The following is a 24496-nucleotide window of genomic DNA, read 5'->3' on the forward strand; positions in this document are numbered from 1 at the left end:
CTTAAGACTCATAGCAACCTTGTATAGGGTTTCCGAGGGGTGGCTGGTGAGTTTGAACCACTGATCTTGTGGTTCAATGACACACAGAAAACAGGACCAAAGGGACCCTGATGATGCACTAAGTGCTCATATGCGAACTCAAAGTTCATAGGTTTGAACCTACCAGCCGCTTGGAGAGAAAAAGATGTTGACAATTTGCTACTGTAAAGATTTCCAGCTATGGAAACCCCTGGGGGCACAGATCAACTCAGTCCTATAGGGTTCACTATGAGTCAAAACTTACTCTATGGGAATACGTTCTGGGTTTAAACAGGGTGATTAGATTGTACTGGAAATCCCATAGGTTCATAAAGTGTGTACTCTGAAGTCTACTGTGTTACATTCATATTCATTATATACGAAAAAAAGACACCAGTGCCTTCCTTCAATATTTGGCTAAAGCTGATCTTTGTAAATGTACCATTCTAGAAGTCTCCTTTAACTTTACTTCTTTCAACTTCTAGGAGAAAATAAAAGATCTCCAGCATTCACAAAGATGCATTATTTCCTAAATGAACTGATTGGCAATTCAAAAAAGAAAACATATTAGGATCAAAATTAGAGTCAACAAAAGGAAATATTACCCTCTCAAAAACAAACAAACAAACAAACAAAAAAAACACAACAAAACCCCCTATGTTTAGGATTGTAGATGTAATAAAATGGTCATCCTTATAGAAGAACACAGCTAATAAATGCTTCATGTCGATTTCCGCAGCATCTCCCTTAATGACCAGTAACGGTATTTTACACTCAGATTGCCACAGCCATTAACTATCTGCTGTTATCCCTCTAAACTGTGCCCTGCCTATCCCTGCTTATCTACCACTAGTAAAGCGAAGGCCATTAGATACTGGGAAACATTGCACATTGTAGATATTTATAAATTCTTTATGTACATTCTCAGATTTCGTAGTCAACCAACTAGAAACATGGCATGATATTAGTTAGAATAAGAAGGTTTTGTTTTTTTTAAGGTTAAGCAACTTTTTTAAAAAAAAGAAACATTGGTAAAATATAGAAAACATAGAATTTTGTTTTCCAAGCTATTTTTAAGTGTACAATACAGTGACAATTACACTCAAAATGCCATGCAAACATTACCAATATTCATTTCCATAACTTCCAACAGAAGAATTTTTTTTAAAGAATCTAAACAAACCAAATAGAAAATTTAAAACAAGCAGAAAGAATGAGTAAACAAACAAATGGAAGGAAGGAAGGAAGATGAAACGTAAAGCACCATGCTAATACATGAAGCTATCTTCTGATTTTATTTTCCCCCAGCAATGGATTCTCTGTTAGATGAATTACCCATAATGCTTCTCTTTGCACTACTTACATTTTAAGACACCTTCTCATTGCTTATTAGTACTTTGTCCAAAAAAAATGTAGAGAGAAAAAGAATTCAATTTGCTCCTAGTTTCTGACTTTTATCATTATCTGTCACTCATCTAACTTCTTTGCTTTAAAATCTCTATCTTTCTTAGGAACATGGTTTAAAAACAGATGAAAGGGGCTCTGAAAGATGAGAAATTAAAAAAAAAAATCACAAAGGCCCTGAATATCAAGGTGAGAACAGTGTGAACAGTTTCATCAGGGTCAAAGTCTAGTGGTCACAACATCTCCTTACCCTGGTGGTGTAAGCAGCTTCAGGATCATCCTCAAGTACTCGAGACATGCCAAAATCGGACACTTTGCAGACCAAGTTGCTATTTACCAGAATGTTCCTTGCGGCCAAATCTCGATGAACATAGCTCATATCGGATAAATACTTCATGCCAGACCCAATGCCACGAAGCATACCCACTAGCTGAATGACTGTAAATCTGCCATCATTCTTCTGCATAGGAAAGCAATGAAGAACATCTCATTAGCATTAGGCCAAATTAAATTATCCTCAAGCATTTATAACTTGGATCTCTTCTGATCTCTTTATCCGGTCCGCAATGAAACTCCATATTATTTCCGGGGCTTTCTGACCAGAGTCACTAATTCACTAGTAGAGTGTAATCGGAGGAGCTGGGTGTTCAGCCTGTGATAGATGAAAATTATCCAACTATAATGAATCTATGGCTCAAACAGCTCTACTCTCCAAGAATAAATCAAATACTATCCTCAAAGAACATGGATTATTTAATAGCCTTAAAAAATTACATTATTCTTGATTTCAACTCTTATTCCTTTACTTCATTGAAAAGGTCCATGAAAACCACCAAACCAAACTAATCCAAGACTCCGAGTCTGTGAAAGTGTTCTAAAGACCAGCATTTTGGGGTTTAATATAAAGTAGTCACGTACCCTGAGGAATGCATCCAAAGAACCATTCTCCATGTATTCTGTTATGATCATTACTGGTTTACCTGGAGTTTTCAGAAAGAAAAACACAAATTCTTGATGAGCGTTGCAGTTAATGAGATAAAAATGGGCTATGCACAATTTTACTGCCAAGACACCTGTCTTGTGTGATCTAATTTAATTAAAACAAGCCAAGCTTATGCCTCAGCTGTGGGGAGCTAGGAATGAAATATTAAAAAGACGAGTAGGTTTCAATTCCATCTGGAAGGTTAACCCTTTGGGTGGCTTGTTGACAAGGTCTTTCACTAAAGCGTGTTCTGGTACCAAGGGAGCACACGAATGGATAATTGCTCTCTCAAGCAAAAAAAGGGAATAAAGACAAATGGGCAGGTCTGTTTAAACAAGAAAAAATCTTTAGGCTAATTCATTTATTATGTCCCCAGAAGAGCCACTTGTGTGACGCTAGCGGACAGAGAGACATTTTGAGAAATCTAAGAGTTCTTCATGTCTCAGTTACGTCTTGCTCGGGTCAGTCTTATCATATCTGGAAATAAGTTTATTCTATTTGCTTCCTTTAACTGCCTACCTCAAAAACAAGGAAAACCATAAAAAAAAAAAAAAAGCCATTAAATTATTTTATCCAAGATTGAATTTCAAAGTCAGTACAACAACATTCCTTGCCCCACCCCATTGTGTTTTAAGCAGGAAATCAAAATGATTTCAGTTTAGGTCTGAGAGGTGGGAGGAACCAATACTTTGGTTTTAACTTTAATTTGCTTGCTGAACACCTAAGGAAATATACATCATTCTTTTGTTGCTTGATCACTAGCAATGAACCCAAGGGCTCCTGGTGTGGTACTGTCGCAGCTGGATAAACACTAGACTTTGAACCACAAAGTCAGCGGTTCAAACCCAACTGCTCCTCAGAAACGTGCAGGGTCGTTATGAGTCAGAATCAACTTGACTGCACTTCACAACAACAATGAATCTGAAGCCTGAAATTAACAACAACAATGTATCCTGGTATGGTACTGTAGGATAAGCACTGGTCTACTAACCAGAAGGCTGTTAGTTCAAACCTACTAGTTGCTCCTTGGAAACCCTATACAGGGTTGCTATGAGTTGGAACCAGCTGGACACTACTTAACAAAAATAACAAAGTGTCTTGGATGGGAAAGGGAACAGGTTTGACTAAGGGAAAGGTTAAAGAGAAAAGTCCTTGGAAGATGCATGTGAAGGGAACTGAAAAGCTAGTCTGACAAATGAAAATGATTCATGTTCTGCTTCTGCTTTCTGTTTGGACTTTGACTTTTAGTCAGTGAAAATGGGATGGCAACCCACCACTGAAAAGCACCCGTCATTGTTCTAAACTAATAAAATTTCCACCCAGAGTTCCTGTCAATTTCGTAGGGAATGTCTTAATTTTAGAGGCAAAAAATATTTGTAGAACAGTCATTTTTATTTTCAAGTCCAATTTACCCATGCATCCTTTTACTGACCATGTTTTTGACGTTGTATCTAAGAAATCTTTTGGAATCTAAGAAACTTTTTTAAAAACTGGATTTTAAAACAATACTTTAGACATTTTATTTTCAAATAATGAATGAAAGGTAGACAAAAAAAAAAGCAACACCTTGAGGTAGACCAAAAACATTGAGTGATAACTATACACTCTTCCTGTTGTACCCTGCTGTGGGGGATGGGCTCCATATACTGTTGTATCTCCACCCCCACCCCCCATCAATATAAATAAGAACCTCTCAGTTCTAGGTCTAGTCTTCACATTGATTCATGCTCTAAATCTGTGATCAGTCTTCTGACAGAATAAACGCATCTAAATGAGCTTTAATTAACCTGCCTCAATCAAAAGATACTTTGTCAACTCATGGGAGACTCTCTCCGTTAAGCATAAACACCTACTACACTTCCACTTCTCCAGGTCCCTCTTTAGTGAAGAGGGTAGAAGATTCAAGAGAGGGAGTAGTATGAAAGCATTTATGATTCTCCTGTCAATTTCAGAAGTTACTCTAGTAACTGCTGGTAATGAATTCACACCCTCCTTCTCCACCTCTTCACCTTCACACCTCCCTCCTTTGACTGTTGACACCTTCCTCACAATTTTGCTACATTCCTTTTTCTATTTATTAAAAGGATCCAGTTGTCAAGAGTCTTTACAAGCGCTACCAGAGAAATAAAGACACAGGTCTTCATAAGCAGAGAGGCTTATAAAAAGAATGGAGCTGGGGGTCATGGCTCCTGGGCTTGTTCCTTGGACCAGGCAGGGAAGCAATCACGATCATGAGGGGACCAGTGCAGCTTCATCTATCGCGGAACTTTTAAATCATTTTAATTCAGTGACAACTGCATTATGCAAATGCATCCAGTCGTTTATAATAGTTACAGCAGTAATAGATCTGGGTTTTACAGTCATAGTGGGACTTTCATACAAAGATCCCCTGTTTTCTCTCTCTTCTGCTGAAGTGCTCTGAAAATCACTGTCTGCAATGGCGGGAAAAACACCCCAAGCTGAACAGAGCCTCCTTTTTAGAAAATGGACCTGCAGAAGTATTTAAAGAGAATGTTATCTTTTAATTAAAGTCGTTCAGGGTTCTGGTCAGCCCTGAAGGCCACATGCTACAGAAAAATATCCTGTCTTTGAAAGGAATCTTAAAAGCAAATAGAGCTATTCTATGCTAATTATAGTTTTCACCTTGTGGGGTGGAGGGGATTATATAACTTTAGCACCAAGGTTCTATTTGGAAAATTGGAAAGATGTATTTCTTAATGCATGATGACAACAGCAGTTCACTTGTAGAGTTGTTTCTTTTGTAATTTACTAAGCTTTAGTTAAACACTCTCATTCAAAATAACCTTATAAGGCAAGTTCTGTTTTTAATCTCCATTTTACAGACCAGTAAACTGAAACAGAAGTAGCCTAGGTGGTGTGTTGTTGTTTTCAAGTGCTGTGGAGTTGATTCTGACCCACAGCGACCCTGTATAGGGTTTCCAAGGAGCAGCTGGTGAGCTTGAACCGCCGACTTTGCAGTTCAAACGGCTTTGCAGTCTGGTGCATTAACACACAGCGCCACACCAGTGGGTTGTTAAAGACTGCCAGGCACTCAGAGAGAGAAAGATAAGGCTTTATGTGCCTGTAAAGATTTATAGCTGCCGAAGCCCTAGACAGGGTTAGCTATGAATTACCTCTACCACACACCACCACTACCACCACCACATTGACACACTAAGATGGAGGCACAGTCAAGGTCCCTGAGCCTCAGGAGCACTCGAGATAAGGTGCAGCCCAAAGATTGGTTGTCCAGTGCTGTCGCTGGACGGAGCAGTTTTGGTGTCCACTGTGACTCTGTTAGAAATGTACACTCACACTCCACTGCAACCTACGGATTTCAGGATGTCCAGGGATAAGGCCAAAAGAAAACAAAAACAGCCTCTGAATCCACTCCGACTCATGATAACCCTTCCAATTTCAGAGAAGAACTTTGTCCTGAGGAGTTTTCAATGGCAGTGACATTTCAAGTAGACCCGAACCTTGCTGGAGACACAGCTTCAGATTTATAAGACCCTTGTCTTGTAACTGTAGTAGGTACCAGGTCTCCTGGACCCGAGTCACCTTACACAATAACCACTTCAGCTATGCTGTCCATGATGCTCTTGATAAGCTAGGCTTGGCCAATCCTACAGCTGGATATGGGTTTGCTTCCCAAAATGCATCTCTTGAGCTGTGTGGTAGTTTAACTCAAGCATGGTTCACAGGCTCAGAGACTGCTAATGGACTAAGGAGGCAGGTTCACAACCAGGTACTTCTGTAAATAGGTACTGAGCAGCAAAGGGTATCAATCAAGAAGAGCAGACAAGCATATCCCCCTAAATCACGGAAGAGTCCCAGGAGGCACTCCTGCATCTGGATCCCAAGTACCAAGCACGAGGTGTGGCGAGAATTTGTTGTGTATTATATGAAAAGTACTTAAATTTATTTCGCTTACCATCTGCTTGTGCCTACCCTGTGACAATCAGTTTGGTCTAGCAAAGATTTGAAAGATGGCATGGTACACCAAAAATCTGCAGTACTAATTTCTCCCAAATCTCCCACAAGCTGCCTTGGTGATAGGGCATCAGCTGAAACCATAGACCCATTTGGAGCTGACTACAAGATTAATGACTTGTCCTTCATTGATTTCCTCCTATTAGCAATCAGTGGGTCGGCTCCATCTGTCATTTCCCTGGAAAGAAAATGTGTGTTTAATTTCCCAGTAACTTCCGATTGGCTTGGTGGAAGGAGTGACCTGCATACATTTGGTGACGACGCCTTCCAAGTGAATGATGTTAGGATGGTCAAACTGTCCCATGATGCTGGCCTCACTCAGGAAGTCCCGCCTCTGTTTGTCTGTATAACCAGCCTTCAGAGTCTTGATGGCCACACAGATCTCTCGCTTGCCAGGCACTTTAAGACGCCCACTGCATACTTCGCCAAATTCACCTTTGAGAGAAACAAAACAACAGAATCTACCGAGGACCAAAAGCACAGAAAAGACGAAATGTTGTTGTTTTTAAGTGCTGTCAAGTCGGTTCTGACCCTATAGCCACCCTGTATAGGGTTCCCGAGGAGCAGCTGCTCGTGAGCTTGAACCACCTCCCTTGCTCTTCAAACTGATTTTGCAGTCCAGCACATTAACCCACAGCGCCACACCAGGACTGCTAAAGTTGAAATAGGAATAAGCTAATATTTGTGGGGACTTCTGGTGTGGTGCTGTAGGATCAGCACTGGATTGGGAACTACAAAGTCGGCAGTTCAAACCCACCGGCTGCTCCTTGAAAACTCTATACAAGGTTGCTATGAGTTGGAATCGACTCTATGGCCTTTAACAACAACAATATTTTTGGGGTGCTTACTATCAAACCCTATGAGATGATGCTACTCTTAGATCCATTGGAATCTTGGGCTTCAGGAAGTTATAGAATTTGCCCAACGTCTTGTAGTTAATAAAAAGCAGAGTGAGAATTTGAATTCAGCTAGTCTGACTTCAGAACCTAAGTGCTTGTTTACCATGCAAAACTCTCTTAGGATCAAAGTCAGAATGTTTGCCAGTGTTCTTTACAACCCACCAACTTTGATACTTCTAATGATGAAATTAACATGCATAAAGATATTTACATATACACAGAGACTCTAATGTGTCCAATGCATACACTCATTTATATAGTTCATGGATATATATATATATACATATATATAGTTGTTAAGTGCCGTTGAGTCGGTTCCAACCCATAGCGACCCTGTACAGGGTTTCCGAGGGTGTAAATCTTTACGGGAGTAGAAAGCCTCATCTTTCTCCCGCGGTGCGGCTGGTAGTTTCGAACCGCTGACCTTAAGGTTCACAGCCCGATTCGTAACCACTACGCTACCAGAGCATTCCCTCTCCCTCTCCCTCTCCCTCCCCCTCTCTCTATCTCTCTCTATATAAGATCCACCACGGAAATTGATTTATTAGACAAACAAGACACTCTGACACTTACCAACTCCTATGACTTTTTCAATTTTAATGCAGGATGCGTCGATTTCTTTGGCAAATTCTCGAACTGCTTGGTTGGGATCTTCATATGTAAAGGGATCCACATAAGTCCTAACACCTGAGTAGTAAACCAGATCGGTGGGCTGAACATTTCTCAGGAACCACTAAAACTCAAAGTAAGTTGTGTGGGTCTAAAATTATCTGGGTCCAACACTACTAAATGTAGCAAAAGTTTGGCTAAACTCTATGTTCTTGAAGGGTGAAAATGTTTAAATTTTTATTCTGGTTTTCATTGGGGAGTAAACAAAGACTTACTAGCTACTTAAGAAGCTGTCGTTCTACCAACTTTGCAGGATATAGCCACACTTTAAGGATTAAAAAATACATATAACAAAAAAAACCCTATCTCATGGAGGAAAAGGAGATGTGATATGTATTAGTTAAATACATTTAACCCAATCAGCTGCTCATGACTCCCTTCTCCTTGCCCAAAGTCTTCCCCATGCCCCCAGCTGTCCTTTTTTAGCACAGACATTAGGGATTTTCTTTCTCAATGGTGTCTTATTGGCATTTTGTTCACTTTCTGGACCAATGAACTACGTGACCAATGACTATCAAACTTGGATTCAATCTAGGTTACGACATCAAGAAGACACAAAAAATAACTTAGGAGTTTTTTCCTGCCATCTACCTCTTACCACTGGAGTTCCTGGGGCTTGGGGAACTGAAACTGCAGATTACACCTGCTGGCCCAATCCCTTTGATTTTCCAGCTGTGTCTTGGCCCAACCATCTCTCGGCTGCCTGAGAGCTCATGTTCTGAATTTAATTTTTAAGTAAGTGTGGAGTATGGCTGAATGGAACTTCCTGGGAGTCCAACAATTCTGCAATTAGACTACAGCATTATCTCCAACTGAAGCTTCCAGGTCAATTAAGTTCAATGTTGGCTTATAGCTCTTTCTTTCCAAAACAGAAAAGATGTCGAGGTTCACCAGAATCCACAAACTCAAATCAACTATGTGGTACCATGCTTCTTGTCAAGTGTAATCTAAGTCCAATCTAAATTTAGTAATTGTTAATCACATTATCTATTTGGATATTTGAAATGTTTTCTGGAAAATGTAGTATGATGTTAATAGCCAAATTAATATCATTTACAAATTTCTAACTAAGGAAACATAAGAAGTGTTTTAAAAATAGTTTTTACTCTCATCTTCTGTACCTTGATTCAAATGCTTCTCTTCATCAGCCTCCTGTTTGGCTTTACTGTACTTACTTCGCCTGTTTAAAAAAAAAAAAAAATTGAAACAGGGAAAAATTTTTTTCAATGCAAAAACTGTAATACTAGATATAAGACAAGCTGTAATGTGCTGGACCACAAGGTCAGTTTAAACCACAATGTCTATGGTTCAACCCACCAGCCGCTCCTCAGAAACTCTATACAGGATCGTTATGGTTTGGAACCAACTCCACAGCACTTAACAACAACAACAACAACAATATACATCAGATAAGAAACCTGAGGCTTGTAAGAGGTGACAGAAGAGGTGACTAATGGTGGTTAGCAGTCAGATTCCAGAAGCTATGTTTTTCACAATACTAAACTGGCATCGTTTAACATGTGGAAGATAGGTTATGAATTTATTGTCAAATTTTCATTTATTGTCTGAAGAAAATAAATACGTTTCCATGGATAAATTCCACTAGAATCAAATAGTGTAAATGCTCAGTGTGTTGATTTGTGTGTGTGTTAGTTTTGCTTGTTGGGTTTACGTTCCATGGGGTCCATTTTAATTCATGGCAACCCCATGTATTAGAGTGGAACTATCCCATGGGATTTTCGACACAAACAGATTACTAGGTTTTTATCCCAGAGAGCAGCTTGGTGGCTTGAACCCACCAACATTTCATTTAGCAGCCTAGTGCTTCAGTGCAACCCCAAGGTTCTTTCAGTGGGCAGTAGGTAATAAGACTAAATCCAGCTGTTATTACCACAATAATTATCATCACCAGAAAACACCACCTCACTATCTTGTTACGTCATATGCCTAAAACACTAGTTTTCATACATACAGATTTCAACTGCTACATACAAATCACTAAATTATTTGTGAAAAAGGAAAAAGGAAACTTTTGCTTTGCACTGGGTTGCATTCCTGAGGATTTTGTAGACAAAACATCGAGAGGGAAAATGAAAAGGTTTTGTTTGCTTTGGCCTTACAATATCGTGACCTTACAATAAATAAACAGTGCGTCCTCTCCTGCAATATTCTTACCGGGACTGAGATCTGGCTTGGTTAGAAAGCCTTAGCAATAGGAAATCTTGGACTCATATTATTAGCCTTCCATGAGGAAGACCAGGTTCAAACCCCAGCCAGTGAACCTTGTAAGTAGCCACCACCCACGTTCTAGTACAGACTTGCATGTTGCTTTGATGATGAACAACTTTCAATGATGCTTTCAGACTAAGATGGACTCGAAAAATCTAAGGATCACAATGATCCAACCACAATAGATCCAATCTCATTGTCTAATCACAATGAGAATACAGAATGGCAACAGTTTGTCCCACAGTGCAGTGGGTCACCGTGAGTCCAGAGCAGCTAACAATCCCTAAGTTCAGGGAATAGCAGGCTCTGCTGGTGAATATGATGTATGTGCTTATGTTTCTGTCCCCGGATGCAGAGTTCATGATGGGATTTATAATCATCTGTGTTTTCTTAGGACTTTACACACAAGTTCCTCAGGTGAGGAAAGATGCCTCCAAAGCCACAGTGTGTATCTGTAGATACACACTGTGTATCTGCCAGAGTCCAGCACCCAAATCCTTTTAACTCCTGCCTTGTGAACAATCAGAGAAGGACAGGAGCTCACAGGAAACAGAACAGCAGAGACTACAGGAATGGACCTGGTGCAACTGGAGAGGCGGTCCTACCAGGGTCCCTGTGCAGGGAGCTGCTCCGGCCCATTCCTCCCCTAACTGTCAGCAATGCAGGAACCAACTCAGCAATCACAAGTTCTGAGCTTACAGATGTTCCTCTCTGTGCTTAGTCCCCTTGCAAATAATAATACCTTGTACTTCGACTCTGCATTTAACTTTTCAAACTGCTTTCATCACATATATTATCTCTTCCCTTTAACTGTTGGCAAAGCAGGAACTAGCTTAGCAAACAGGGACCCCAGTTCCTACCAATAACCACAAAGTCTATAATTCAGTGGCAAATGATAGCTTGCATTTTTACTTTTCATTGAACTTTTCAAAGGGCCTCTGTGTCTTTTATTTCATTACATCTTCCTAACAGCCCTATGAAACCCATCAGGAATTATACAGATGAGGATGCAGAGACAAGGGGTCACGCACATGACCTCTTAGCAAAGGCAAGAGTTAGAGTCTGCCCTGAATTCACCCACTATTCCACAGAGCCTCGCAGCAAGGACATGTAGCCATGCAAAAACATGCAGTGAGATTTAGTTATAATTAATATTACATTCTTCATCAGAAAAAGCCACTAAAATTAGACTAAATTTCTCTTTAAGATTTACTGCTTTAAAGAAACAAGGTCATATACACTGACACTATAAAATTTTCTATGAAAAATGTTAACTTCCATTGAGTCAGTCCCAAACTCATAGCAGCCCCATGCTAAATGGAACAAAATACTGCCCCGTGCTGCGCCAAGACTATCATCATTTATGGATCTGACCACTGGGACCCCACAGGGGTCTCATTAGCTGAGTTTCCAAACAGATCACCAGGTCTGTCATTCTAGTCCACCTTAGCCAGGCAGTTCCACTGAAGTCCATTCAGCACCCTAGGAACACACAGATAGAACACGTCTACTGACATATGGCTGGTAGCTCTACATGCAGTACATTAGCCCGGAATCCAACTGGCTCTTCACACTGTTATTGCTGTTGTTAGGTGCCGTTGTTGAGTTAGATCCAATTCATAGGGACCTAGTATAGGGGTCCTGAGGAGCAGCTGGTGAGTTTGAACCAGGGACACCTTGTCGTTCAAACCGACCTTGCAGTCCAAGTGCATTATCCCACAGTGCCACGCTAGGTCTTCACGTGGTGGTGGTGTTGGTTATGTGCTGTGGCGATGGTTCTGACTCACAGTGACCCTGTATAGAGTTTCTGAGGCTATAAATCTTTACAGAAGTAGAAAGCCTCATCTTTCTCCTGCAGAACAGCTGTTAGTTTCGAACTACTGACCTTGAGGTTAGCAGCCCGACTTGTAACAACTACACTATTACATCTCCTTAGGACTTCACATACAAGACAAGAATCCTACCACTAAACCCCCTCTAATCACTTTCCTTCCCACCTGCCATCCCATTTTTAAAGAAAAAAAGAGTGTTTGGGTCAGAGAGTACATTTTTTTATACCATTTTAAGTCAGGGAAACACGTGGCTATGTGCAGGGGTGTGATAGGGCCCCACTAGCCCTTGGGATGGAATCTTATCAGCGCTCCTAAAAGCATTATCTAAAATTACAAGTATATCTTTAAAACCACTTTAGATCTAGAAAGCTGATTTGAATTTCTTTTCTTTAAAGACGAAAAACATGCATATAGCAAGAGAGCTTTGGTACCACTTTAAATTGTCAGCGAACGAGCCTCAAGCTCCTACAGACAGACAGACCGATACTCATTGAAACAAGTGGTCTCAAGCTGCGGGACTGTGTGACTATCTGTTTTTCATCAAGCATATTCATTAAATATGTGCTAAGCTAGAGGAAATGCAAAATGGCAGAGGTCATTAATTCTCAGGCTGGCGTGCCCATCCCTTACCCAGACTTCTAAACAGAGGAAGGAATGAAATTAGTGGCAAAGGTGAATGTTTAAAGAAACTCTTTGGTGTGTTACTTGGAGGAGGACAATACAAGAGTTCAGTGAAGGCAGAAAAAGAAACACAAGGATTACTGTTCAAAGGCTAATTGTAGCCTAAGAGTTCTTAAATAATACCTTGGAAACCAAAAAATGCATGAGTTCAGCTCTACCTTTGTTACCTGATGACCCTTACTCCTTGGCTCAGTGGAGGTCAAAGTGGCCCCTTATTGTCCCAAGAAACCAAGTCCACTGAAACTCATTATTCAACCCTACAGCCTAAAGTAGTGCTAACTTTAAATTAACCTTCAGGCAATTCACCTGAAAGGCCGGAAGAAACCTTTGTTGAAGGTTTGGATTGCTAATTATTGAGCAAGCTGATTAAAAAGGGGGAGGAGGGGAGGGGTGGGGCATGTTAGTGAATGTTCCAGAAGGAAACATGGAACCTTTCAACTGAAGCTTCCGAAAAAGGGCAGGCTCTGCAGGTGAAACTTTGAAAGAGCCTGAGCTGAAACCTCCCATGGGCAAAGGGACATTATTGCAAGAGAGTATTAACTGATTTTGTTGCAGAACAGCATGAGCCCCAAGCACTGCCCTCCCCACCAAAGTGTTGTTCCTGGCACCTGACCAGTTAGTGGGTAGCACACGGGACTTAGGAACCCAGCCTAAAGCCGGCTGTTATTAAAACACTGGCTTCCCTGATCGAGAGGATGGATTTGATTGATGTGGTTCACCATTCCAAAACTAATTAGTAAAAGGTAAGTAATTTATTCAGATAAAGTGCAGATTAAAGGAGATAAAGCAATGTAATAACTAGAATAGCTCTAGGAGGGCCTTTTGCAGCATTGAGCAGCATCAGCCATGAAGATGCATAAAAGCCATCTTTCTTTTTCCCCTTCTTTAAGCTGCCATTGTTCCGGCACCAAATGCCATCTAAATGTTCTTCATGAACAACATTTTGAAAGGGTTAGAATTGAGCCATACGACTGCAGAAAAATTGTTTAGAAATGTTCCCGGGGTACCATCTGCCCCCTAATTGTATGAATTTACATAACTTCATCAGAGCCAATTTAGACTAACATTTTTAAGTGTATTCATTCTTATGGGATCAGGTCATACTATTCCAGGGAAGAAATGCAGGGTATCCTAAGAGTTGCATGACAACTGTTTTAACATGATGTGAACTGTTAGCTCCAACATCGAAAATCTTAAACTTCAGTAAGAAGATGAAGTTTCCTTTCAGTCTCTGCCTTTATATTGTGTAGTGCGTTAGACTTGCAAACAGATTATAGCAAGTGTTGCCAAAATCGCTGGGGAGACTCTTGCAGTTTGGGTCCTATGGAACCAACCATGTTAGTTTTTTATGAAGACCAGTTCTCACACGTTGAATAACATTTCAAAATTATCTGTTGCCACTCCTGGAAGTTAGGAGAGCTGGACACCAATTCTGGTCAGTTTAGTAACTGATTTTGTTGTTGTGGTTAAGTACCGCGATAGTGATCTTACACGGGGTTTCCGAGGCTATAAATCTTCATGGGAGCATAAAGCCTCGTCTTTCTCCCACGGAACAACTCATAGTTTTGAACTGCCGACCTTGAGGTTTGCAGCCCGACTCGTAACCACTACGCTACCAGAGCTCCTCAGTAACTAGTTTCTAGTTTAGTGGTCATAATTTAATGGTGTAACCTTTTTAGACCTTAAATCCCAAATCTAAAAGAAGATGACCTTTAAATTAAGTGGAACCCTAAACCCAATTCTTTTAAGTACCTCTTTCACAACATCTGCCATAACTACTTCGTGTTTTCTTAAAATCATTTTACTTTGTTTTCCTTAATGCACGTTGTTGTTGTTATGCGCCGAGGAGTCGATTCCGACTCATAGCAACCCTGTACAGGGTTTCCAAGGCTGTAAATCTTTACGGGAGCAGAAAGCCTCATCTTTCTCCCACGGAGCAGCTGGTAGTTTTGAACTGCTGACTTTGCGGCTCGCAGCCGGATTCGTAACCACTAAGCTATGAGAAATAAGTCTTGTGGGCTTGGTCCATCTTCAGGAATTCATGAGATTGCTAGGCCTGACAAGCAGATTGTTGATTTACATACAGGGAGGGATGTGTAGCCTAGTTGTTCTAGGATTATGGAATTTAAATAAGAATACAACCATTAAGACAATGGGCAAGCCATTTTGGCTTCTCTGGGGGGAGGGAGAATGGGACATGCCATAGAATTGTATATGGAGAACTGGAACAAGAGGAGGGGCTTTTTGGGGACAAGTATAAAAACCATTTGTGGCAGGCCTTGTGGCTGCCCTTGCCTACAGGGCCAGGCTCCCAATTTTGCAAAATCGAATAAAAGAAAACCTCACTCTCACTAAAATGAGTACAGATTGGATTACTTGAACGTTTGTTTGTCAATGGGCAACGTGTCTCACAAATTTGGGGGCTCATTCAGGATTTTCTGCCTGCTTGGAACAGTAGCCCTGGTGAAAAAGGAGACATGTCCCACCTTGGTTTTGGTGGCCTACACCATGGGGTTGATTGGCTACCAGCGAGAGCCAGAAAAGACCCGAGACTGTACAAAGGTGATCAGAATTAGTGAGGAGGACTGAGAAGAGAGTTTCCACAGTGACCAGGCAAGCTGTGCACAGGCCAGGTCCAGGAAAATTGGACTGTAAGTATTGCCCTGGTGGTCAGCCATTTTCAGGGGTCATTGTGTGTCTGAGATGCACCTTGGATGTGAAGCGAGTGTGGAATCCCAATCCGGTAGGAGAAGGACAAAGTGAAATCTCAGGGTTGTATACAAGGAATCTCCCTGAGTACCCAAACATGGGGAAATTTTGGGAGGTTGAGTATGCAAGGGAACTCAGACACCAAGACGAAAAGAAAATGGGGAACGGAATTCTAGGCCTAGGGAACAAGCAGCAGGAGAAACTCGTACAGACAATCCTTCTGTCAGTCCTTTGGGGAGAATGTTGAAGGTTTGCGGGGGGCAATCCCCCAAACCGGGAAAAAGAAAGAGTATTATTTTATTTGGCAAAAGAACGAATCCATTCACCATTTGTGTTCTGGCCTCAATTCGGTTCCAGTGAGGACTGGGTCTGCTACATGCTAGTCCTTCATGTCAAGGATAGAACTCCCCTTCTCAGAAGAACAAAGAGCCTAGGAGAAGGGGAGTTCTATTTGTAGGGGAGCGGAATCAGTTCCAAAGATGTTCTCCCTTAAAGGATGGAGACCAAGACAAAAAGATTGAGGTGGTGAACTGTTAAGAGAAGCTCAGAAAGTTTTTGTAAAGAGAGAGGAGGAAAAACAGAGGCAGAAAGCCACAATCACAGTATCTACTATGAATAAAATAGTAAATAAGAGGCTAGGGACAAGAACTCCTTCTCAAGGGAAGTGGAAAGGTGATTACAAAGTTAGCCCTCTTCAGAGGAAAGGGAGGACAGGACTGGGCCAGGTCCCCAGGCCCACCAGTGGATGAATGCTGTGGGAAGACAGACCATTTCAAAAGAGAATATCCAGAGATAAAGAAGCAAAGGAAAAATGATTCTCCTCATGAAACTAGAAATTAACTTTTGAATCTATTGTAATGGTACCTAATTGTAAGATTGGGTTAGGACTAGAGAGGGTGAGGGGTGGGTAGATAAAGGTAAATATGAGACTTCTGACAGAAGAGGAGAAAGGAAAGATTGTCAAGCAGATATGGTTTAAAGACTGCAACAGGGGAGAGCTGGAAACTCCACTCCTGGGAGTGGAACTAAAAAGAGAACTGGGGGAGGTGGTCCATAGAAGACAACACCCTATCCCTGTGGAAGGGAGAAAGGGTCTGCAGCCAGTAAGAAAGGGCCTAGTGATGATTTTTTTGTTTGGTATGGTAGTTTTCAAATATAATTTCTTAAACAGACTATTTGAGTTTATAATGCAAAATTCTGAGTTTGCACATTCAAGGTGAAACTTAAAGGTGAAATCGGGCACTGAAAAGTTGTTCTGTTTTACTATCTTTGATATTCTTTTTGCAGTAAACTGGTAAAAATTAATGCATTTAAAAGGTGGTTAAGGGTTTGTTTGGCTGGTGTAATAGTACTTTCAAAATTGTATACTGCTCAAGGTGTTACCTGTGTTTATTTTTCATTTGTATTAATGTTTCATATCTGAGAACATAATACTGTTTTAAAAAGATATTTGGTGTACCGATACTTTCTGAATTGAAAACATTTTTTGGTTAAAATTTGGGCCACCCCCTGTATGTATGCATTTCATCTTGTTAAGAGGAGGAAAAGGATATTGTACTGTAGATGTGAGTATTGATAGTTTCAGTTCATTTGGAAAGGTTACAATGTTAAAGTATGTTTGAGAAGCTTTTAAGTGAAGCTCTGGTAGCGTAGTGGTTACGAATCGGGCTGCGAACCTTAACGTCAGCTGTTCGAAACTACCAGCCGCTCCGCAGAAGAAAGAGGAGGCTTTCTACTCCCGTAAGGATTTACACCCTCGGAAACCCTGTACAGGGTCGCTGTGGGTCGGAACCAACTCGACGGCACTTAACAACAACAACAACAACAACTGTATTCATGCATTAAGATGACAGACCCAATACTGTTTCTTTTAGTTTGAGGAAACGGACAGAGTGTAGTAGAATATGTTATCCCTGAATATCTTCATGTTAATCCACTTACATTTTGAAACTGAAGGGTCAAATGCTGTTCAGTGCTAAAGGGGTGCCATGCCATAGGCTCCCCTATCTGGGATTCCTCAGAAACTATGTGCTGGCTCTTTCTGCTTTGATAACTAACCCCTTCAGGTTAAAAGGACTCTTGGTCCAAACCCATTCCTTTGAATTCACCGTTCATTACTTCCAACCTGGAGACTTGGTGCTGATCTAGACCCAAAAAGAGAACAGACTCCAGCCAGAATGGGAGGGCCCTTACCAGGTGTGGTTGACCAATGAGACGGTAGTTCAGACAGTGGAAAAGGAGTGGACTCCTTGTACTCAAGTAAAGGGACCCGTGAAGGTGAAGAGGGACGCTCCCTATGGTGGGCAGCAGATCCCTTGCCCAGGCAGCTCTTGCTCAAAGTGACCCTTGACAGGCATCTGAGAGGCTGCCTTGCCTTACTGCTGCCAGACTGTCATGATTTTCCCTGGTCCCTCTCGCTCTCGGGGGTCTAAAGAATTAGTCCCACCAAGTCGCGGCTTCTCAGTAGACCTGGTAGAATTGGGGGCATAGATGAAGTCAAAGCGAGAGTACACTTCAAAAAGACAAGCAGATCTGTCTCCCACGTGGAGAAGACCCTGTGGGATTGGGGTGCGCTGGGGCTTATAAAGGTATGTGCTCTCTTCCTCTCAAGAGTGGGCTAATAAGTATTGATTAGGAGGAGTGGTAGGTTGAGTATTTATCAATTTTTAATAAAGAGGCATAGGCTTATTGGAAATGGAGTGCTCTCTTCATGGGTTGTGTGCCTGTGGCCAACTGCTTCTGTTAGGGGTTCAGGTCTTGATAGCTTTTTCTTTGTCTGCAGGCTCTTCTTGCTGGACTAGAGATGTTCTTCCCCCTTCCTTAATTTCTGTTTAGTAGGAGGGGACTCAGGATAAAGGGCGGGTGGACATGAAACCAGAGTAAGAGGGGCCTAGGGCCCAGGGGTTCTAACCTGTCCCTGACAAGATGGGGTGGGTTTGGAAGCTAATATGGCTAAAATGTATCTGAGGCTTTTGCCTAGGACCAGGCAATAATGTTGATAGTAGATGTAACTATGGCATCTTTCCCTCAAACCATCAAATTAGGTATTTGCCAAGTTTTAGCCCGTGGGAAATTGATGTCCTTACTAACAGCCCTTATACAGAACAGTTTAACAGAAACAATAGAGTAGTTACAGTGTCAATATCAGAAATACAGCCTACAGAAGAATGGGAAAGCTAAGAGAAAGGGCATTTGTGATGTAGGATAACATTTCTAAGTTTGTACATTAAAGAACCTTGATAGCTAGTACAAGTATTAGAAAACCCTGAAAGAATCCTGACATTATCATTTGAGTGAAGAGGAAGATTAGAAAGTTACCTCTAAAACACAGACATAAGTTGTTTAACAATGTTGTTGTTAAAGTGCCATCAGATCAGTTCTTGACTCATAGCAACTCTGTTTGGGGTTTAAGAGGCTATAAACCTGTGGGAACAGAAAGCCTCCTGTTTCAAATGAGTGGAGAGGCTGGTGGGCTCAGACCACTGACCCTGTGGTTCACAGGCCAGTACTTATCCTTGTTGTTGTTGTTATGTGCTGTGGAGTTGGTTCCAACTCATAGCGAGCCTGTACAGGGTTTTCAAGGAATGACTGGTGAGCTTGAACCACTGACCTTATGGTTCAAACCGACTTTACAGTCAGTTCAGTGCATTAACCCACACCACCCCAGTACTCCAGTGTGGTGGTGGTGGTTATGTGCTGTGGAGTCAGTTCCGACTCAGCGACCCTGTACAGGGTTCCTGAGGCTGTAAATCTTTATGGAAGCAGAAAGCCTCATCTTTCTCCCATGGAGTTTCGAACTGCTGACCTTGAAGTTTGCAGCCCAATTCGTAAGCACTGCGCTACCAGTGTTAAAAATAGTACTAGGTCCAAATCAACATAAAATCTTATCATTTAAGATGCTAAGAATTGAAAAAGAACGACAATAATTTGAAAGCTAACTACTGTAGCTTGACGGTTGGTTTCTCTGAGATTCGGAAGCACTTACCCATCCAAGTTGGCAAAAGACAAAAGTGTGTCTTCTCACAGCAGAAAATGGAAACTCTGGCTTGCACTAAGTTAGCTCAGGCTTGTGCAGTTTAGAATAAATACAATGAAATAAGTAAAACAATTGCTATTTAAAAAAATCTCACAGGATAACCAACTGTTAGCTAGTGCTTGTTTCCTTTCTTAAAAGACAAATTCGCACCTAACAGATTTTTCTCTGTGAGGGAATCAAAAGAACGGAAATAGACTTGAAAGAAAGGGTGCTTTTCTGTCTGTGTATTCCGGGGCATCTAGCTCTCGGAAAAAAACCAAAAAAAAAACCTTACCTACCATCAGCAGCATGGGATTCACCCCAGAAGGGGCCTATCTCTAATATCCATTCTGGCATAAATATCCTGTGGCTGTAAGCAACAGTCCATCAGCAAAGATTTAGCCAATTAGACTGGTCAGTCTGTTGCTTGCCATAAAGACCACTGTCTGAAGTCTGCAAGAGTATTTCATTCAAGGTACCATTGCCACCACCACCACCCGTCTGCCAGTTTGTCATACTGTGATGGTTTGTACGTTGCAGTGATGCCAGAAGCTATGCCAACAGTATTTCAAATACCAGGAGTGTTGTTCATGGTGGAGACGCTTCAGCAAGGCTTCCAAACTGAGACAGACTAGGAAGAAAAGAGTAACAACCTACCTTCGAAAATAGTCAATGAAAGTGCTATGTATGGACTATGGTCCAGCTGGAGTAATGCTGGAAGAGGAGACTCTGATGCCGGAAGACATTCAAAACACACAGTGGCACCAAAATAGGTTCATGCAGAATAATGATGGTGACCTTGGTGCAGGAATGGGCCTTGTCTCTTTTTGTTGTACACAGGGCTACCACTATGAGTCGGAACCAAATGGGCACCGATGAACAACAACGACAACATTTACAACCTATCACTTGCACTCTTGCTAAAAGCTTGGGCCAGTGTTCCCACTACTTGTCTCCTCTCCCATCACCTGTTCTTATACCACTGAAACATTTGTAGTCCAAGAGAGTAGAGCAGATGGCCTGAGTGGGGAGAAGAATCAGCTGAGTGTGCACCAGCCACCGTGAAGCTTGTCAGCTACCTGGCTCCAGGCTGTGTTTCCCCTGACAGCTTTATGGCCAACACTAAAGAAGAATCAATAGGAGGGCAAGGGGTTGACATTTCATTTTCTAAAAAGTGATCCATTGAGGACCAATCACCAGGCAGTGTTTATCAGCCTTGGGAAGTGACATTTTTTTAATGGGGGAGAAGGGACAGGAATCATCTCTGGGTAACACGACAGGCTCAATTCTCTAAGGCGGGACTCCTAATTGAAAATCCAATGCATCCTGCTATCAATCCTGTCTTTAAATAAGAAAGTGATCAATAAAAGCAGAAAGGAAATTAAGTCATCAAGCTTGATGATGCTATTTTCTATAGCCACCACTTTAATAAACTTGTCTCCTTACATTACATATTCATGTTTTTTTCCTTTTTGTGCCCAATGCAAATGTTTTAAGCAAAATATTCCAAAGAAACTATTACCATAAGGATGACTTATTTCTAATTACTCCTGCTTGACTGCCGTATTTGGGACCACTAAAATTGAAAATAAAAGAATAATAAAGGTAAATCTAAAGGAAGAAGATGAGCTATAGCTAGAAAAAATTTCCAAGTAAGTCCTGGTGTGGTGCCATAGGGTAAGCACTGGACCTCAAGGGTGCTTTGAGCTGTGGTGGACAGCTAATCGAACTGCAAGGCTGGTGGTTCAAAGCTACTGGTCACTCAGCATGAGAAATACTTGATGTCAGGGGGATAACAGTGAGCTCCATTACAACAGCGGCATAGGGGGACAGTGCCATGGACAATGGCCTTGCAGTCAAATAAGGCTACTGGGGACCCAGCTCCACCACGATGGCAATGTAGTAACCTTGGACAAGTCACTGTACCTTTCTGAGAATCGTTTTCTTCCTCAATTACAGAAAAAGGGATATATTTGAAAGGATCATTTCGGCAACCCTAGATTCTGCCTTCATTTTGACATTTAAAAACTCCACCTTGTGAGTCAAGTTGGTGGGGGCCTAGAAACAGAGATATGGGGGTGAAAGTTCTCACTCACAGTAGACAAAGATTGTGTAGGTGTAGAGCACATAGTGATGAAGAGAAGACACCCCCAAAATTCCCCTGGAGCCCCTAGGCAGAGTTAATATGTAGGTGGTGACAACAATAGGAAAATCTGGTACACAAGAAAATGGTGTCAAGCCATTTAGTCTCTCTCTTTCAAGATTGTTTTCCAAGTGTCAAGCTGTTCTACATTCAACTGGACAGTTTAATAATCTCATTTTCCATGGTTTGTTGTTGTTAAGTGCCGTCGAATCGGTTCTGACCCATAGCGACCCTGTATAGGGTTTCCAAGGAGACGCTGGTGAGCTTGAACCGCCAACCTTGCAGTTCAAATGGCTATGCAGTTTGGCGCATTAATGCACAGCGCCACACCAGGACTCCTTGGTTTAGCAGAGGCTCCAAACAAGAAAAAAAATAGACATTTTTCATCTACCTAAAAAGACATATGGCGACACTGTTATGAAAAATATTCTTCTCTAAATTGTCTAGGGTTTTCTAAGTTATAGGTACTGGCTATGACATCCCAGTGTGGCGCTGTAGGATCAGCACTGGACTGCAAACCACAAGGTTGGCAGTTCAAACCCACCAGCTGCTCCTTGGACACCCAATACAGGGTCACTATGAGTGGCCTGGATGACACTTAACAACAACAACATGTTATTTCAAGCAATGTTCATTTTACAATGTGTCAATAATCCTTGAAGTCAGACAGCATTATCACTGTTTAATAAAAAGGAAACAAAGATCCAAAGACGTTAAATAATACAGCAGGCAAATGGCAGAGCTCAAATTTTGGGTTTAAGTTGTATTCTGCCACTTTTTGTCTTTGGCAGTCAGTCCAGGTTTGAAAGGAGAATAACTGTAAGTAGAGGCTGCAATGTACCAATTGTGAAGCTGGCACTAGGCAGTTCTTCCTTCTATCCTACACAGGGTTGCTATGAGTCACAACTTAAGGCACCTAACTACAAGTGTAACACCTCATAACTGCGATTAGCGTATCTAGACGTTTTCCATTGGAACTGGTCAGACTTTTCCCAGCAGTACATAATAAGGACCAGTGTGGCGCTGTGGGATACAGCACTGGACCACAAGGTTGACCTGAACCACAAGATCGGCAGTTCAAACTCAACAGCTGCTTCCTGAAAACCCTATGCAGAGTCCCTAAGAGTTCGAATACACTTTAAGGCACTTAACCACAACCAACAACAGGCAGTGAGGACAGCCCAGGAGTGAAGACAGCAGGCAGCCCCAGTAGGGAAGTAGAAAGATCAAAGCAACAAGGAAGGAGCTTGTGATGTAAATATCATGTTTATGACTCTAACCAACAGTCTCAGCTTTGTGAGGAGACCAAATGCTCCCTCATAAAAAAGAGGTGAGAGGGGGCCCAGGAATGGCCTAAGTGCTTACCTCCTGCTGATGACAAAAGCTGCAATGAGAATGACCACCAGCACCACACTGCCAGACACAGACACCAGAAGGACTGTTGGGTTGGTTCCATCTCCAATGATCCGGGAAGGCACTGGGGATAACAGACAAAGGTCACCTTGGCCAAGGTCGTCAGTGGGAGAGCCTCTGACTGGGTCCCAGTTTCTAATGTTCAGCAGCCATTTGGAATGACCCCTGCCCCCCACAGCTTCTTTTCCCCCTTGTATTCATTCAACAGCATTTTCTAAGACAGCCTTAATGAGAGGAAGACTTTCTCTCTGGAATTTTAAGAAGAATTATCGTCAGAAGATGATAGATAACGGTTGGTGTTTCTCACCTCCTATTAAATCCTATGGTAAACATTGCCACTCATTGCTTTCTTTTTTCTTCTTTTCCTTTTTAGCCCCCAGCCTGAACTCTTATGTAATACTCTGATGCATTCCTTACTGAGAAAGACACTTGGAAATTTCAGAAAGGAGAAAGCTCTCCTCTCTATGGAAAACTTGCCTGTCACTGACTGCCCAGTTCAAAAGCCTCTTCTTCAAGCCTTCTAGGATAGGCCCTCACTTCCTTTCAGGAGTCCATCCTAAGGGCACTTTTTAACTCTGTTTTGGAAAATTTTTCATTTTATGTAATCCATTGTGAATAACATGACTAAATAACTAAGTCCATTCTGAATTAAAATTTCTAGAGCTGATGTTAACAATTTCTGCCCAACTCATCTTTTCTTATCAAGTAGGCCAAATTGTGGCTTGTCAGTTATGGAGAAATATCTTCTGTAAACTGCTTGTGCACGGCCCTCTAAACATTTTTCACTTAACCAACCAGTTGAATTAACCTCAGAATCTTGAAAGATGTGATATTTGTCCAGAGGGGCTTAAAAAAACAAACAAAACACAAAAAACACCAAAACAATCATCTAACTTTCAACAAGGGTAGGGGAAAAATTGTAGCTCAATTTTCAATTTTCCTAGGGAGGAAATTCCTTATCTTAATGACTATGTGACCTTCAATAAGACAGTTTAGTAATCCCATGATTTATAGAAACAAGAGGAAAATAGACATTTTTCATTCACCTGTAAAGACAGGTGCAAAATATTCTTCTAAATAGTCTGAGGTTTTCTAAGTTATAGACACTGGTTAGGTTATTTCAAGCAATGCTCACTCCAACAAAACGCTTGCATAATCAAAAATTACAGACAGTATCTTACATTTCATTGTCATGAGATTGGCTCTGTATTGTATGATGAGCTACAGAAGGTGTCCAGTCTGCACAGTCCACTTACCTGTGTTGGTTGTGACCTCCAGAGGCTCACTGAAGTCCCCATAGCCAGCTGCCGTGCGGGCTCGCACATGGAATACGTAGGAGGTCAGAGGGTTTAGGCCTTTGATATCTGTATTCCTTGCAGCTGTCCGGACAATACGATAGCTTCTCTCATTCTGATCCTACGTGACAGGAAGACAAAGTTGGGGAAAGTAGCAAAATAAATCCCCTGCTCACTCTAGACAGGGTATTAAAGGAGCTCCACCCGTCTACTC

The 24496-nt window shown here is 41.6% G+C and overlaps 1 protein-coding gene across 3 annotated transcripts in view; it reads right to left on the reverse strand.

Annotated features, from left to right (window-relative positions):
- Positions 1–24496, reverse strand: part of EPHA4 (EPH receptor A4) — a 188542-nt gene that overhangs the window by 9391 nt on the left and 154655 nt on the right. For all 3 annotated transcript variants that reach the window (XM_006861878.1, XM_006861879.1, XM_006861880.1), the window contains 7 exons: positions 24244–24403; positions 22940–23051; positions 9087–9145; positions 7870–7983; positions 6647–6832; positions 2341–2402; positions 1673–1882 (listed from right to left, as the gene is read on the reverse strand). In XM_006861878.1, the coding sequence (XP_006861940.1) occupies positions 1673–1882; positions 2341–2402; positions 6647–6832; positions 7870–7983; positions 9087–9145; positions 22940–23051; positions 24244–24403 (903 nt within the window). The remainder of the gene's footprint in view (positions 1–1672; positions 1883–2340; positions 2403–6646; positions 6833–7869; positions 7984–9086; positions 9146–22939; positions 23052–24243; positions 24404–24496) is intronic.

This window comes from Chrysochloris asiatica, unplaced genomic scaffold (assembly GCF_000296735.1).
Source record: "Chrysochloris asiatica unplaced genomic scaffold, ChrAsi1.0 scaffold00044, whole genome shotgun sequence".
In the NCBI taxonomy this organism is placed as follows: Eukaryota; Metazoa; Chordata; class Mammalia; order Afrosoricida; family Chrysochloridae; genus Chrysochloris; species Chrysochloris asiatica.